Source organism: Aspergillus fumigatus, chromosome 3, assembly GCF_000002655.1.
Source record: "Aspergillus fumigatus Af293 chromosome 3, whole genome shotgun sequence".
In the NCBI taxonomy this organism is placed as follows: Eukaryota; Fungi; Ascomycota; class Eurotiomycetes; order Eurotiales; family Aspergillaceae; genus Aspergillus; species Aspergillus fumigatus.
The window spans coordinates 3,227,485-3,243,286 of record NC_007196.1 but is presented as its reverse complement, the minus strand read 5'-3'; the positions used below and the strand labels follow the sequence as shown (position 1 = coordinate 3,243,286).

The following is a 15,802-nucleotide window of genomic DNA, read 5'->3' as shown; positions in this document are numbered from 1 at the left end:
AATTTACTCCTCCTCCTCCTCGCCCTCGTCGTTGACGACGTTGTAGAAGCGGAGCTCGTAGACACCCTTGGAGGTGGAAACAACGCGCAGCCAGTCACGGAGCTGCTGCTTCTTGAGGTACTTCTTGGTCCTGCGCAACGTTAGACCACTGCAATTTCAAGCTCAGAGCTGTGCACAATGGACTTACAGGTACTTGAGGTAGCGACCAGAGAAGGGGATGTGAGTGACAACCTCGATCTTGCCCTCACCAACCTGGGAGATGACAACATTGTCACCGAGGTTGCCGACACGGCCCTCGACCTTGATGCGGTCGTGGAGAAACTTCTCAAAGGCGGAGACATCGAAGATCTTGTCGCTCGCGGGCTGCGAAGCGTTGATGATGTACTACAGGAATCAATGTTAGCAACTTGTCCATCAGGCCGTTGAAGCTTAATTGCGATCATTGCTTACCTTCTTGGTGACCTTCTGGGCCTTGCGACCACGAGCCTATTACCGATAAAACAAAGCCATTAGCCTACTGTTCCATAAGTCGTCCCGAGGAGGTCCATGATGAACATCTTCTGGCTTAGAACCGCGTCTTGTGGAAAATCCGCGATTGAAGACGAGAAGCGCACCATGTCCGGTCCTCATGGAGGAACAGCAAAGCAGTTTGTGGAGTGATAACATACAGCAACGGGGGCCATTGTGACTGATGGGGGGTTTTTTTGGGGAGGATTAAGAGGGAGTATGTGGTCGCAAAGAGGTGATTATCCTGCGCCTTGAGAGAGGAGTATAGATGAAACTTTTCGCTAGCAGTGGAGTCTCACTGTGATCGCATACGGTTGGCGGTGCGTTGACTAAACTAATTCAGTAAATACCAGGGCTTGAAGCCGGGCTTAGGGCTAGACTTTATCAGCTGACCATGCTGACTGAGCCTCGCTTGCCTCGCGAAAAGACGAGGCTAGCGTACTAGTGCCGCACGAACCACTTCAACCAAGTATATATTGTGTCGCGACCCCCGTCATTTTAGACTTTTTTTTCTTTTCTTCTCCAGCTCTCTTTGCCTTTTGGCTTAGATCAAGTGTAGTATCTGTTCTTTTCAGTTTAATCTCTGAAAGTGTTCTAAGGAACACAACATTGATTAATCTCATTTTTGGACCCCGTGGTGAGGCCTCTGTGCTTGCGCATGCCTCGCCACACAGTGTCATCGGGCTTACACTACCCCCGATTGACGCGAACCACCTTTTTTTCATCAATCTGGTCGGCTTGTCCGACCGTTTGGAGAAGAAAATGGGGTTCTTCAGATGGTTTTCATATGGACGTGGACGGTTGGTCTGTCCCTGATCATTATGATATCACACATGTAGTCTTAATGGAAGAAATGAGAGTTAAGCTGCGCGAAAATTCTAGAAGCTTTGTCTGCCAGTCTCTTTCAGCGTATTAAGGAGCATCCAAGCTCAAGTTTACATTGCAAAAACGACTCGACTATCTGTATTGCACGTGACAGTGAGGTTGGTAAATCATCTACAACCGCATCCATTTGCAATACTATCTATCGTCTTTAGAAGCATCACAACATGGGTTCTGTTGTCTTGCCACATCTGCGCTCTGCCTGGCACGTTGATCAGGCTATTCTCTCGGAGGAGGACAGACTTGTGGTATGTGAGCAGAATTCGTTCGGTTCCTTGACCAATTGACTAACGTCGGCCATTGGAACGTAGGTTATCAGATTTGGTCGGGATCATGACGTTGATTGTAGGCTTAGTGCCCCCTCTCTTTCTCGGTAGACAATACTGATATCGGACAGGCATGCGCCAAGATGAAGTGCTCTTCAAGATCGCTGAGCGCGTGAAGAGTAAGTTCGGTCTTCAGTGTTCTGTTCTCTCAGCCACTGGTGATGGTACTGACATCTGCGATCAGACTTCGCGGTAATCTACCTCTGCGACATTGACGAGGTACCGGAATTCAATTCCATGTACGAACTTTTCGATCCCATGACGATCATGTTCTTCTGGAGGAACAAGCATATGATGTGCGATTTCGGCACAGGTAACAACAACAAGTTGAATTGGGTGCTTGAAGATAAGCAGGAGTTGATAGACATTATTGAAACTATCTACAAGGGTGCTAAGAAAGGGCGCGGTCTCGTCGTGAGTCCTAAAGGTCAGCACTCTCTTTTGTTGCGGATCTCATTCGGGCTCGTATATTAACGATTTCGCAGACTACTCGACTAGATATCGCTACTAAACAGTTTCGTCCGATTTGCTCCGTGTGTACTCTTGTTCGAAGCAGAGCTCATTTTCCCTTGTTTGAGAGGTCTCCGGTTGCTCCCTGCTTTTCAGGTCTATCTTTTCGTTTATGAGATGCGACTATGAATCATGAAATTTTCTATGATGCAGATATCTCGTTCTATGTCCATATCCACCTTGTAGGACTGGTTGAGAAAGACTCCTGCACTGTACTCATTGCAAGTAAACGAGAACCAGAATCATGTCAAGTGGCCCAAAGTAAACAACTGAGAACTGGGCTATTCTCTATTATAGCAACATGAGGCGTTGGCTCTCTTGCTTACATGATGCTATGTTGACAAACCTCCTGCTCTGCCATCGACATGTAGTATTAAGTTCAGGATGGCAGTTGGTCTCTGAATTGGACAACTGCGGTGATTTTTACAACAATGACTGCTTTCGAGAATCGGATATGATCCTGGATGCTTTCATTGCCCCTCCTGATCAGTTGGCCCCGCGTTGGACATGTTGAAACTGTACGATATAATCTCTTGTTTTGCCTGCCACAGTCTTTCCTGACTGTTCAGCAACAGAGATAATTACATTCAATCGAGGGGCATCCCGATGATACTGAACACGACAAGGTCTCTTCCAGCACAAGAGAAACTCAAAGCCAGTTTATCTCGGACACTGGATGGGAGCTCCTTGATGGTGGAACTGCACACAAGTCGCCATTTCCAGATGCTGAGATTGAAAGCCATGTCCTAGACATCGGCAAAGAAGTTAGCATCTACCGCCGAACTGGGCCACACAAGAGGCTTATTTGGCTACCGGGTCATTCCAGGGATGGTCTCGTGCTCGGATATGCAAAATAGTGACCTTAAGACATACTTCTCTAGCTCTTCGCTAGATGGGTCGAATCCCTCGTCTGGTCAGGGCACCCGATTTTTCCTTCCATGGCCACATACCTATTGGCACTAGGGCCGACCCTTTACGACATTATTCAAGGTACCAGTCCCTACGAGGAGGTCTCTGGTTACGAAGACGAGACACAAAACCATTCCCCACAGAGAATATTCCCTGTCGTCTCTGGTATATGTCGGCTATTTCATGTTGATTCAGCGGCAGACGATATCCTCTTTCGCACAGTCGATGTTGATTCCCTAGTTCCATAGAGCTCAAGCTAAAATTCCCAAGATATCATACATACTTTTTTTTTTCCCAAGCACTTCAGTGATTCAGGAAGAGTGACGATCTATTTAGACTATGATTCTCCTCAATAGAATATTCTACCTTGGATTTTACTTTAATTGACAGCATTTCCTACGAACTACAATTCCTACGATAAGGACGACGATCCGACTAATGCATTGGTAGTTGATATTCTCCTATTTAAAAGAAGTTGACATGGACATAAAGTAGATGGAGCATGTACTTTGTTATGAGTTGACTGTTTGTGTATTCCGTAGCTTACTGTGAAATCTTCGCCCCACAGTTTCTTCACCACTTTCAGTTGACGTAACAATTTAGCGGACGACGCAACAGTTCAATCAACATTGGAGTAGTAGCAACAGCAAACCCAAGATACCTACAACATTCTTTGAAATGATTGATAACGCGATTTTTGAGGATCTTCAAACGAAGATTGACGAAGAAACCGCCGTCCGTGATGTAAGGTCCTTGGGAGCTCGGAAGCTGGACGTACCAAAGCTCAAGTAATGAAGAGAAAGCTAATGCTGACGCAGGAACTCCACGAAATTGTCCAGACGCTTTCTAAGAAAGGTTTCGTCTTTAATCTCTACCATCTGGACCTTTGATCCTTCAGATGGAGGCAAGGTCGCAAGCTCCGAGCTCAGCTCAGCTGACGTACATGATTGCGCACAGGAAGATCCACACAAGCTATCCTCTCCCGAGCTCACTCCACGCCATCTGATCAATGTATGTATCTGTCCACTTGCATATCTGCCTTGTTAATTGACATTGAATAGTGAAGCCGGTTCTTGATGATGCAACTAAAGAGATTATCGCTCAGAGAGATGAGGTCGCGCGGCTCAAAACCGTGGCTGACAAGCACCCGTTCTACAAGTATAACGGGGTATGGACGAGAGAGTTGCAGAATCTTGTTAGTTGCGTCTGGGCTCGTGGTACAGCGATAATTGCTAAATTCGAGACAGGTAACGTCGATCGAGCTATGTGCGTGGCTCGGAGGGCTTGAAGAGTTCAAGGGTACCGGCTCGGCTTCATTCCTGACTATCGAAGAAGTCGGGAAGTTCCTGAATGGTAAGCTGCGCTTTCTACTCTTTGTTTAGCTTTGTCCTGATGTGGTACATGCTAGTCCCGGTCAATCTGAAAGAGAAGGATGCTTTTCACCTGACTATCGAAGAATATCTCCTTGCACTCATTGGCATGGTTGAGGAATTGGTAGGCATTCTTCTTCAATAATGGCCTTACGGGGCTAGGGATACTGACTCCGGATCAGTCCCGTCTAGCAGTCAACTCAGTCACTCTTGGTGATTATAACCGCCCTGTTCAGATCGGTAAATTTATCAAGGATCTGTTCGCTGGTTTCCAGCTGCTCAACTTGAAAAATGATATTCTGCGAAAAAGGAGTGATGGGATTAAGTACAGCGTAAGTCTTTTATACTGTGTGGTTCTTGATCGTGTATGCTCTGCTAATTAGACATGTGGTTGTAGGTCAAGAAGGTTGAAGATGTGGTTTATGATCTGTCTTTGCGCAATCTGATTCCCAAGGGAAGTGCTGCGGCTTAGATACTACTATACGGAATTACGCTTGAGGAAATGCAAACCAGTCGCGCAGGTCAACAGCCAGCAACGTTGCATATAGGCACTGCATCAGGCATTCTTGAATCCTATAAGAGCACCCTCGTAATGAAACATTAGTAATAGTTGAATAAAATTGCCGAACCATACCACCTTATTCCTACTCTGTCCAATGAAGTCGAGAACATGAAACTGAAAGCTCATCGATAGAGGTATCGCGAACACGAATAATACAATCCCGAATGGTATCTCTGCTAATAGCCCACCATGATTCCTTCGCCCCCGGAAAGACTACGACAACTTAGCCTGCGCGGTAGCCTCTCCCTCACCCTTCCTCGTCGAAGCGGCCGTCCCCTCCTTCTTCGCTTTCTCAATCTCCTTCAGGATTGTTGCTTCCAACGACTCAGGCTTGGTAATACTAGCCCAGCGCCCAACGACCTTCCCATCGGCGGAAATCAAGAACTTCTCGAAATTCCACTTGACGCGCTTCAGCCCCATAAGTCCAGGCATCATCTCCTTCATCCATGTCCACACGGGCGCCGCATTGTCGCCGTTGACATCCAACTTGCCCAACACGGGAAAGGTGACGCCGTAGTTGACCTGGCAGAAGGACTGGATCTCGTCGTTAGAGCCGGGGTCTTGGCTGCCAAATTGGTTGCAGGGGAAGCCAAGAATGGTGAAGTCTTCGGGATGCTTGGCCTTGATGGACTGGTAGAGGTTCTCGAGGCCTTTAAATTGAGGAGTGAAGCCGCATTTGGAGGCGGTGTTGACGACGAGGACGACTTTGCCTTTGAGGGAGGCGAGGTCGAAGGGTTCGCCCTTCTCTGTAGGGGGATAGGTCAGCAAGACCTTGTCATTGTTTTTCACGGGGTTGGGAGAGGGAGTCGCAAAGACAAAACATACTGTCGGCAGGCTTGAAATCGTAGAATGTCGTCGCGGAGGCCATTGTCCTGATGAGAAGGGAAGGCGCTCGAGTGCTGGAAAGTCTGTTTATGGGACTTTGCCGCGAAATATATGGCAAAGGGGAACAGCGAAATATAATGGAAGGAGGCGATAGTGATGAAGGCAATAATACCATTTCAGACTATTCAAGAACCGAGGCAGCTCGGAGGGTGGGCCGTCGCGTTACATATGTAAATGCATGACCGTAGAGACCCTGGGAGGGGCTCCCGCCGGACTTTGGACCATCCGACGCCCGATGACAATGTCATCATCCGATTGAGTGGATTATTATCAGATTGCGCCAGACAAGATTGAGCAAACAATTCCAAATCATTTACATTAGTCTGAAGACGGATATTGCAGTCACGAGTACTTCCCGCCGGCCTTTTGTCATCGCGACGGTCTAGACATCAGAGATTGGTTTTTGCAGAGGCTGGGCCAAGGCTATTTACAACCAATGCTTATCAATATCTGGACAGTTCACTCGTTTTCACTCGTTATAGCATTCATATCTAAGGCATAAGAATTATTATTACTGTGATCATTGCATTAAGGTACATAAAGGTGCCTACATGAAACCACATTCTGGATTAATGCATGAATGTAGCATAGGATTCAAAATGTCCGAGGGCACGCCAAGTAAGGAGCACTCTTAGGCACTGCCACACTGGCTTGCACGATAGAATCTAGACACCTAAATCAAATAGTAGACCACCAATCATAAGGCATATCAGATTCACAGCTTTCCTTGCACCCGAGGAACCATACAACCAGCAAGAATGCACGCAGAACTCTCAATAACTGTCACACGACACTCGACGGCATCGTAGCGTCTTCACAATGCGGGATCGTTGATCGAGGATAGACGACTTTGGTAACCCAACAGCATCAGCCAATGTACTTCTGCGCATTCTCGCACTTGGTAACCTGTGTCTGATCGGTCATCCTTTCTGAACTTTGGCAATTCCAAATGTCTGGGCGATCGCAGCAAGGACTGGCCAGCCCTGCCTGTTCCAAGCTCGATCCAAGGGACAGGACCGCAGGAAGCCAACCGGATCACCTTGGTCGATGATAGCGTAGGCACTGCACACGTAGTGACTAAGGGCCACAAATGATCGGGTCTCTCATCCTTTTTCGTGGTAGTACGCCTCATTTCTCCTCCTCAATCTCCTCGTTCAGAACATCCACATCCAACTCCTCCATAACTCCGAGCACTACCCCCAAGCTCTCCATGAACCCGTTAACAGCCACACGCAGCATGCGATTCGTTGTAGCGCGGTAGGTCGTCTCAAGAACTGTCTTCGCCGGCTCATCCTCGTCGGCGGTGGAGCTCTGAACTGGAGATTTCAGGGCGAAACTGCGGCGGACAAAGGGGGATAGTTCGGCGTCGACTTCGAGGGCTTGGAGCGCAGAGGAGGCGAGCCGGTTGTTGGGGAGGGGCAGGGATATTGTTCTTTTGATTTGAATTTTGTTAGTGGTGTGTTCATGGACAGGGACACTGAGGGAGGAGTTTTACAGTGAACAGGGAAATTCAGGATCGGTTGATCCGTTGGCAACCATGATGAATTCAATAGAATATCAACTCAAACTGACTATGTGAATATGAAAGGACTACTGCTCAGTATGATTTTGTATGATCTTAAATGGCACAGAGAGTACTCCGAAAGGCGGGGAACGTTTTGGAGTAGTAGATGAGTCAGCATATTGGTGCAAATTCCACCACATTTTCATACCATTTCAGCCACGAACTCTAGCTTGACGGCTATCTAGGCTCTGTTAACAACTGGCTGATGAGATAGCACTTTATGGCCAAGCCTATCATACCTATAATGGAATTTGCGTCTTCTGCAGTCTTAAATGAGGCTAGACGTAAAGGTATGAAGTTTACAAGGTACTGTACATGAAGCTTATCCACAAGATCCAGCGCCGTTTGGCAGAGCAGACCAAATCAAAGGCGTGAAGTTAAAGAGTCGCGCTATAAACCCACATGGCCATGGTATCACGGGGTTTCTCGACGTACATCATGCGTTCACTAAGGTAGGTATTGAATTTAGAGGAGCCCGGCGAGGACGTTGGTGAGAGAAGTAGGGTTGAGACCACCTATGGACTCATTTAGTAAGCTTGGTCATCACTGGTGGAGAAAGGCAACTTACCAGCCTGGCCGATAGTTGTGAGGACGTTCTGAACACCCGCAGCGTCGAGGGCACCTAAAGACGCAATCAGTAGATGCAAGTTGCTGACGCGAAAGGTTACTTACCGCTCTTAACTTTGCTGACCAGATTTTGCGCAAGGGTGTTGACGCCGGCAGCTAATTGTTCTTGTTAGCCATATTGTTATCTGCCTAAGGATGCTGGCTACATACTGCCGGTAACAGTGTCAATGGGACCAGAGGCAATGTTCTCAACGGTGCCAACAGCGCCGCCAACAGTGTTCTTGACGGTGCCAACGGCGCCACCGGCAACATCAGCAACAGGCTGAGCAACATCCTCAACGGTGTTGACTGCGTTGCCAGCGACATTAGTGACGGGCTTAACAGCACCCTCAACATTGTCGAGTTCGCTACCGGCCGCACCGGTGACGGGCGTAGCAACATTGTTAGCCGTGCTCATGACATCACGCTTGGTGGCAGAGACGGGGACGAGCTTGGTCAGCTGGCCCTTGATGGTGATGAGCTCTAATGCACAGAATTGAGATTAGCGAGGCCAGACTATGCTTTTGCACGTTTCAGAGGTTCCTTCCGTAAAGGACATACCGGTCTGAACCTGGGTGAGGTCGACCTCCTCACAAACACCGCCGAGGAGACCACCGACGAGACCCTCAACATTGTTGAGAGCATTGTTCAGCTTGCTCAGGGTGGCATCAACAGGGGTCTGAGGGATGGCCAGAGCAGAGGCAGAGCTGGCAACAGCCAAGGAAGCGACGATTCCAGTGAACTTCATGGTGACGGTTGGTTTTTATTAAGAATTAGGAATTAAAGGAGTGACTGAGAGTTGTGGAAAAAGAGTGGATGGTCGCTGAAAGCTGGCCTTGCAAAAGATTGAACTGGAAAGAGTGGATTTGGCTGGTGGGAGGAGGAAGAGGAAACAGCTTGAAGTAGAGCAAGACGATGTTTTATATGCAGGATTTGTTGCTCCTTTTCCCTCACGGGGCAAATCATCTCTCTCCTGTCGCGGACCTCATCCGCTCATGAGCTGCCTTGGATTCCACATGTAGATCAGGGGATCACGGCCAGAGATGCCAGTGATAGGTCATCACAGTCCACGCCGTCTGGTACATACGAGTCTAGCAGCATGAAGTCGACAACGATCGACACGGGAAAAGCGTTGTTCTCGCATCAGGTTCCATTATTGCCCGTCCTACTAGGATAGCTTGTATTTAGTCTGCCTGCTTCATTAGAACGCGTGCTCGGGGTGTTATCGAATGAAGTCACTATACTCTAACATGGCCCCATACAAGCTGATTTGGGTCCGAAGGAGGTAAGCCCCTTCAGGCCTGGGGGCGCCCGATTGGTACGATACCCCTCAGACGATTGCGCCGAAAGCATGCTATGCAGACCAGGTCCAATTTAACAGGCAGCGGCTTATCCAGTGTAGGAAGCTAAGAGGTCATAACGAGGTTTGGAGCACGGGTGTCATCATCACAGAATGGCGCGCTGGTCTGCACGATCAATGTTGCTTTCTCAGAAATCTGGACTGAGGCCAATCTTGATTTTTGTGATGGCAGCCAGCTCATGACGAACTCACAGCAGTGTGGACGGACATGTCGCACAATGAGCAGTCATTAGGAGTATTATTTTTTTCAATAAGGTAACTTCAATAGTCGTACTGTAAACCCGTTGATGGGCCTCATTTGACAACCTGCGGAGCACGTTGGGGCAAACCGCGTGGGGATTTCACAATGCTCTCATTTAAAATTGCTGTCGATCCCTCATGAACATCTCCGCAGAACCATCGTGGATTGGAGAAAGAGTTCAAATAAACGGCAGCGGATTGCTTAACTTGAACCTTGACTGCAAATAGTGTAAAGTAGCTGGACGATCGGTGGTTGGTTACGGAGATTGTTGCCAACTCGCCACTAGTTGTGCGAGTCAGTACCCTGATCGGAGGATTATTATCGGAATCACAGCATTCGGCAAGCTCGAGAACGCCACATCTCCTTATTCCTCAATATGACAGTAGATTGTCTTCTGTTCGGATTGATGTTTGTTTTGAGGCAAAACTCGAGGAAAATGGTTGTCGATGTGGGGTGGAAAGGTCGAAAAGAGGGAATTGGATCAGCAACCCCCTCAGGGACTAACTACCTAGTATTCACATTATCCCTGCTGATCTGCTCCACCTCTTGGGACATCGCAATCCGATTTTGGGACAATACTCCAATTGTCGAATCATGAAATCCACCGGAGCAACGACCGAAGTCTAATGTATCTCTTCTCCAGTGATAGTCAGGTTGCGAAACTTTTTCTTCGCGGACAGAGGAGAGGACCAGGAATGATGTCTGTTCCACTTTTTTCAAAAGAAAAAAAACAGGAGGGATTGGACGGGCCCTTATTTCTTTCGAGGTCCTTGTCTGTTTGGCCCTAAGTCAGGAATCCATGCTAAGTAGTCTACAGCCTCTGCTTCAATGGCCAATGAACCAAGAATGCTGAGCGACTCTGGGAGTTTGCATAGGAACACAGAGATGGACTAAAGTCATAATCAAGCGACTACTAACCTCGTGTCAGTCAGGCTGAACTATACAGACAGACCCTCATCATGTCTATCATAATTTCGTATCTTAATCATTTTCACTTGGTATGGCTGAGACTGATGTCACGAACTGGTTTCATATGGATCGACTCAGACACCAAATACATCGTTAAAATAAAGGACAGCGCCAGAAGAGCAAGATGAGACTCGCCATTCTCATGGCCGATAATGAATATCCGTATTGCGCTCTGGGGAACTACAAGCACTCTGGAGATGTTGTACTAACCTTCTGGCGATACAGCTTGAACTTCAGTCCCAGCTACCTGCGCTTCAAGACATGCTTTCAAAGGAAACACATGGTCCCATTTCCCAAGAAGCAGATATCGTCCTGGGTTCAGCAGCAGCGGTCATGATCCGCACAGTTGAACCAACATTTCTGCCCCCTAGTAGCTGTCAATACGACCTCATAGCCATTACAGTCCTTGCCAGTGTCTTTTGTAGCTCTCACCCTTCTGGCTTGCTACTCCATATTCTATCGTTCTTCAGCTCACCCTCAACAGAACTGACCTTCTTGAAGATCATGCAGCCTTCAAATTTAGATTTAAGTTTCTGTTGAGGCCCAGGGCGTTATGTTCTCATCTTGATGGGAATTCTTGAACACCGTCCCTCTGGGAAAGAAGTCATCATTATTATCGTTCTTGCTCCGCTGCACCTCATTTGACGCTCGCAGCAGCTAAATCTCTCAGTTCGCTGGCTGATTGCAACCAGAAGGCTCTTCATGAAAATGATGTCTCGTCTTCCTTCCTTTCCCTTTCCTTTCATACATTTAACTGCTGCTAACGTCGCCCTAAGACATCTAGTCCACTTCGAGATTCTCAACCCACAATCGATTCAGGGTTCGTAAGAGACTACGCGAACTTATGTTGAAATTATGGGCTCTGTGGGAAAAGGATTGCAACTAGCATTGTGATTCTCTTTCAGGCTCATACCACCATTCCTTGCCCCAATCTCCCCTTCCACTGGGACTCCTTGCCGAACCATCCGTATCCTCCTGAGATGATTAACTGATGTGCACTTGTTAGCTCGGAAAACGGCAAAACTAATGGGAGGATCCTCACAAATCATCATAAATTGATGCAGCAGCGACCACAACAGCATTTTTGGTTCAGACGACACGCACTCTCGGGTACAAACTCATACTCTTCGCGACATGGAGCGCATGAGCTGGACACCTGGTTGCACTCTCGAGGGGAACGCTCTGCGCCAACAAACAGCGCCCAGTTGGTGAGCGAGAAAACCATTTCCCTGAGGTACATCATATCGACGAAGCTGATTGGGTATGTGATCACTCGGAACAGTCAAACGAGCTGCTTCGGAGGCGGCTGCTTTAGGAGATGTGCTCGAGATATCATTGCACAGGTGCAACAGAAGGTTTATATATTTTAATTCATCGCACTTGATCAACTGATCAATGCCTCTCGAAGATCAAGCTCTCCTTCTGCAGGTGCGGTTCCAATTAACTTTCTTTGTCTGACGATGCCGAGCTCTATCTTAATGGTAATTGGTACAGCGACATGACACAATAGAACCAGAAAGCGCATGCGCATCATATTGTACAAGGTTGCAGCCACCGTTCGTATTGATTCCTATTCCACATCTGATCTGCTTGTGCGATGTTGCGGTAGTAATATGAGGGCTCAGGGTCGAGTACCAAATGAATATCAAGAGAGAAGAAATAGCAGAATGAGAATTAGAGGATAGGCAGATGCTACGGTCATCGACAATGGGAGAAGAATTGCGATACAACAATAACGTCAGGAGCCGTCAACAAGCGAGTCATGCCCGAACTATATATATCTGAAGGATGATCAACCACCACATGTGAGTAAAGTCAACTGACATTGGCCTTGCAGCCCTAGAGACAGTACGGGCAGGGTTTCATCATAATAAAAGTTATTCACTCCGTACTATCGGGAGCCTGGGAAACGCAAATCATCACCGAATCTCAAGACATGCAGCTCAGCCCTGAATTGCTGCTTGGAAACTGCGTGGCTGAAATTGGAGGACAAGATGTGGCGCTATGTTTTGGTTGTGGCTTGCATTGTTTTGTTTGCCTCATTTGCTTGAGGGGCAAAACAATGTTGTTTACATAAGCAGAACGGCCAAGATGCTGGTTCTTGGTTGGTGCCTGAGGCAACTACGTTGTTGTCCTGCCAACTCCCCACACTAAGCCACTTTAGGTGCATCACAACATAACAGCGACCACTTAGCGTGCATCTCAGTTGCCCAAACGGTCTCATCGGCCTCGAGTTTTGGCTTTCTCCTCCATCTCGTGCGGCCTCCGAAACATTATCTATTACTCTCTCTCCTCCTCACTTCTACCTCTGCCCTAGAGTCTGTCCTTCTTAAACCCCTCATCCGCAACCCGTCCATCATCCATCTTGTATAGCATCCTCTTCCGAGGGCGTTGTTGCCTCTTATCTTTACCCTCTTGTATTGTGGGCTTAAACGCCATTCATCAGACAAGAGTCAACAGAAGCGCCAGACCATGATTGTTTAGATTGGATACACTGTCATAGTCCCTTTTCTCCATTGTTCTACTGATTGACCGGCCGCGAGGAGCACTTCAAGCCGCTGCGCTGTCTTTGTTTTCTTTGCGAAGAGACCTGATCTTGTCAAGCCCTCACCCTGTTCGGCTGTTCATTATTTAAAGTGCATAAGCTAGCTGCTTTCGAGTTTTTGCCATCTTAAGAGCACAATGTCTGGATATATGGGCGGACCCGGCCAGGTGATCGAGTATATCCAAGGTTCGTGCTTTTGTTTTGATTCGACCTGTCCAGGAAATGTCCTAGGAGCTCGACAACTTGTTTCGTCCAATATGAACTCCACACGGTCTGGCAAGCTTTCTGACCACTTGAAATCGCAGATCGCCTGTACCTCGCTTCCTACGACTCCCCACCTGATCCAAAGGCTCCGTTCCCCTTCCCTCTCGAACAAGCCAAATCTCCCAGCAAACGATCCACGCGAGGCCAGCCCCAGACGCCTAGCAAAAAGCGGTACCCTGTATATTTCACCGCAGACGATACTCTATTTTATAACTCCTTCCATGCAGACTTCGGACCTCTTCATATAGGACATCTGTATCGCTTTGCGGTCCATTTCCACGAGATTCTTGGCGAGCCCGCAAACAAAGATCGCGCGGTGGTGTTTTACTCGAAGAGTGATTCACGAAGTCGTGCCAACGCAGCATGCCTTGTCGCTTGCTATATGGTCCTCATCCAGTCTTGGCCGCCACATCTTGCCTTGGCCCCAATCGCACAGGCTGATCCGCCGTACATGCCTTTTAGGGATGCGGGGTACAGTCAGGCAGATTTCACTTTGACCATCCAGGACGTTGTGTATGGAGTATGGAAGGCGAAGGAACAGTCGCTTTGCAGTCTGAGCAGCTTCAGCCTTGAAGAGTATGTATATGGGTGACGGATGACCTTTCGATCCCGCACTGACAGGCCTTGCTAGATACGAGAAGTTTGAACGGGTCGACATGGGCGACTTCAACTGGATAACCCCTCAGTTCCTCGCCTTCGCCTCCCCGCAGCATGAACCTGTCGCACTAATCCCTTCCAATACCCCTGAATATGCTGCGTTGCCATCAACAGTTTCCCAAGTAATCTCGTCGAAGCTGCCACTTCCATTCAAGAATGTACTGGCGCATTTCGCGACGCGCAATGTGGGTCTGGTCGTACGACTGAACTCAGAGCTGTACTCTCCGTCATACTTCACGGCTTTGGGAATCAACCACATTGACATGATATTTGAAGATGGTACTTGCCCCCCATTGCCGTTGGTACGAAGGTTTATCAAGATGGCACATGAGATGATCACAGTCAAGAATAAGGGAATCGCAGTCCATTGCAAAGCCGGTCTGGGTCGTACCGGTTGCTTGATTGGTGCCTATCTTATCTACCGGTACGGATTCACAGCCAACGAAATTATCGCCTTCATGAGATTCATGCGTCCCGGCATGGTGGTTGGTCCACAGCAACATTGGCTGCACCTGAACCAGGGCTCATTCCGCGAATGGTGGTTTGAGGATAGCATGAAAGAGAAGCTAGCCCAGATGCAACCAGCACCGATTACACCCGGAAGAGGATCTACCAAGCAACGTGCCAACAACGGCCCAATTGCGACACCACCCAACAATAGTCACTCGAAGCGTTCCGCGCTTGGAGAGATTGACCACAATGAGGGTGCTGGAACGCAAAGTGAAGAGTACCTTCCTGCTCCGACTCCTGGCCAACCTCGCAAGTCCCATCGGAAGGACTCTCGTCATCATCCCTATGCACGCACCACGTCTGGAACTCTCCTTCTGGACAAAGACATGAACAAGACTGAGGAGCAGACCAGGCAGCGCAGTTCCCGTCTCAGTAATGACAGTAGCGAAAGTGAAGAGGAAATCCAACTGCGCATGTTGGCCAAGCGTTCCTCTCGATCGCCCGTGGCATCACCAAGCCAGCGATCCGTCAGTTACTCTGCTACAGTGACTGCCAGCTACACATTGACAGATGACATCCACGAGGACAGAGAGAACTGGGGTGAAGCTGGACATGCTGCACCAAAGACTCCCCTGAGCAGTAAGAGCGGGAGTGGCGCCATTTCGGTCACCAAAGTTCGTACAAGCCCTCGGCGAGTGACCGACAGCAGAAGCGCCTCCAAAGGCGTTCGCAAGATCAGTGGCCGAATCGGTAGCACAGGGAGTCCCACACGCGTCAAGTGAACAAGATTGCTTGTCTTTATCATTCCCTTCGACGTGCCGGCTGACTTCTTCAACCGCTTTCTTCTGTCTTTCATTTTCTTGGTCTTGGGCAAGGCCATATTACATACCCCAGCCATGAATAGCCTGCCATCAATTTGCTGCATTGGCGCTACCATTAGTTTAATGATTTTTATTTCTTTTTTTCTTGGTTATTCGCTGGAGTCCGGGGTTCAAAGCTTGACGGGTCTGGATTTGTGCGTTGTGGCGTATGGTTGCATTGTTGACGATCAGATGATCTAAACGTTGGCACCGAATCGAACTCTGAAAGACGCAAAATGGTCATTGCGATTGAGTGACTTTCTGGTAATAGGGAGGGTTCCGATGAATGGTCGTTTGGCGATTGAGTCGAATGTGTGTGTGCATGTCTATACAAT

The 15,802-nt window shown here is 48.3% G+C and overlaps 7 protein-coding genes and 1 non-coding gene across 8 annotated transcripts; 4 read left to right on the top strand and 4 right to left on the bottom strand.

Moving 5' to 3' along the window:
• Positions 1–3: 3 nt before the first annotated feature.
• AFUA_3G12300 (60S ribosomal protein eL22) lies at positions 4–1,217 on the bottom strand (the record flags this gene model as incomplete). Its single annotated transcript, XM_077804441.1, has 4 exons — positions 669–1,217; positions 451–486; positions 188–384; positions 4–130 (listed from the first exon to the last, which is right to left on the bottom strand). Exons 1-4 carry the CDS (start codon positions 681–683, stop codon positions 4–6), a joined length of 375 nt encoding a protein of 124 aa, XP_077660592.1. The 5' UTR covers positions 684–1,217.
• AFUA_3G12295 lies at positions 1,030–1,222 on the top strand. Its single transcript, XR_013344498.1, has one exon. It is a non-coding gene; the product is annotated as an uncharacterized ncRNA (small nuclear RNA).
• dim1 (DIM1 family thioredoxin-like protein) lies at positions 1,222–3,098 on the top strand. Its single transcript, XM_077804440.1, has 5 exons — positions 1,222–1,637; positions 1,701–1,734; positions 1,787–1,834; positions 1,900–2,142; positions 2,201–3,098. The coding sequence occupies exons 1-5, from the start codon at positions 1,557–1,559 to the stop codon at positions 2,224–2,226; spliced, it is 432 nt and encodes a 143-aa protein (XP_077660591.1). The 5' UTR covers positions 1,222–1,556; the 3' UTR covers positions 2,227–3,098.
• Positions 3,099–3,710: 612 nt separating this feature from the next.
• On the top strand, positions 3,711–4,976 carry AFUA_3G12280 (translin; the record flags this gene model as incomplete). Its single annotated transcript, XM_749300.3, has 8 exons — positions 3,711–3,878; positions 3,953–3,989; positions 4,092–4,145; positions 4,196–4,329; positions 4,382–4,487; positions 4,543–4,628; positions 4,687–4,836; positions 4,902–4,976. Exons 1-8 carry the CDS (start codon positions 3,813–3,815, stop codon positions 4,974–4,976), a joined length of 708 nt encoding a protein of 235 aa, XP_754393.2. The 5' UTR covers positions 3,711–3,812.
• Positions 4,977–5,279: 303 nt separating this feature from the next.
• Positions 5,280–6,066, bottom strand: AFUA_3G12270 (glutathione peroxidase; the record flags this gene model as incomplete). The annotated part of the gene is made up of 2 exons (XM_749301.1): positions 5,280–5,812; positions 5,892–6,066. The coding sequence occupies 2 exons, from the start codon at positions 6,064–6,066 to the stop codon at positions 5,280–5,282; spliced, it is 708 nt and encodes a 235-aa protein (XP_754394.1).
• A 376-nt stretch (positions 6,067–6,442) lies between these two features.
• AFUA_3G12260 (CTAG/PCC1 family protein) lies at positions 6,443–7,584 on the bottom strand. Its single transcript, XM_001481575.2, has 2 exons — positions 7,447–7,584; positions 6,443–7,383 (listed from the first exon to the last, which is right to left on the bottom strand). The coding sequence occupies exons 1-2, from the start codon at positions 7,488–7,490 to the stop codon at positions 7,080–7,082; spliced, it is 348 nt and encodes a 115-aa protein (XP_001481625.1). The 5' UTR covers positions 7,491–7,584; the 3' UTR covers positions 6,443–7,079.
• Positions 7,585–7,768: 184 nt separating this feature from the next.
• Positions 7,769–10,169, bottom strand: AFUA_3G12255 (uncharacterized protein). The gene is made up of 6 exons (XM_001481574.2): positions 9,366–10,169; positions 8,683–9,314; positions 8,293–8,604; positions 8,188–8,238; positions 8,084–8,137; positions 7,769–8,030 (listed from the first exon to the last, which is right to left on the bottom strand). Exons 2-6 carry the CDS (start codon positions 8,867–8,869, stop codon positions 7,981–7,983), a joined length of 654 nt encoding a protein of 217 aa, XP_001481624.1. The 5' UTR covers positions 8,870–9,314; positions 9,366–10,169; the 3' UTR covers positions 7,769–7,980.
• A 2,709-nt stretch (positions 10,170–12,878) lies between these two features.
• cdcA (phosphoprotein phosphatase CDC14) lies at positions 12,879–15,389 on the top strand (the record flags this gene model as incomplete). The annotated part of the gene is made up of 3 exons (XM_749303.2): positions 12,879–13,422; positions 13,542–14,076; positions 14,132–15,389. Exons 1-3 carry the CDS (start codon positions 13,374–13,376, stop codon positions 15,387–15,389), a joined length of 1,842 nt encoding a protein of 613 aa, XP_754396.1. The 5' UTR covers positions 12,879–13,373.
• Between the last annotated feature and the right edge of the window lie 413 nt (positions 15,390–15,802).

What these genes read in the sequence shown, in the direction of transcription:
- dim1 (XM_077804440.1), top strand. Translation starts at nt 1,557, where the DNA reads ATGGGTTCTGTTGTCTTGCCACATCTGCGCTCTGCCTGGCACGTTGAT. An exon ending in GATCGCTGAGCGCGTGAAGA is followed by an intron (nt 1,835 to 1,899) that starts GTAAGTTCGGTC and finishes ATCTGCGATCAG; the next exon opens with ACTTCGCGGTAATCTACCTC. An exon ending in TCTCGTCGTGAGTCCTAAAG is followed by an intron (nt 2,143 to 2,200) that starts GTCAGCACTCTC and finishes ACGATTTCGCAG; the next exon opens with ACTACTCGACTAGATATCGC.
- AFUA_3G12255 (XM_001481574.2), bottom strand. Translation starts at nt 8,869, where the DNA reads ATGAAGTTCACTGGAATCGTCGCTTCCTTGGCTGTTGCCAGCTCTGCC. An exon ending in CATTGACACTGTTACCGGCA is followed by an intron (nt 8,239 to 8,292) that starts GTATGTAGCCAG and finishes AAGAACAATTAG; the next exon opens with CTGCCGGCGTCAACACCCTT. An exon ending in CACAACTATCGGCCAGGCTG is followed by an intron (nt 8,031 to 8,083) that starts GTAAGTTGCCTT and finishes ATGAGTCCATAG; the next exon opens with GTGGTCTCAACCCTACTTCT.
- AFUA_3G12260 (XM_001481575.2), bottom strand. Translation starts at nt 7,490, where the DNA reads ATGGTTGCCAACGGATCAACCGATCCTGAATTTCCCTGTTCACT. An exon ending in CCTGAATTTCCCTGTTCACT is followed by an intron (nt 7,384 to 7,446) that starts GTAAAACTCCTC and finishes TCAAATCAAAAG; the next exon opens with AACAATATCCCTGCCCCTCC.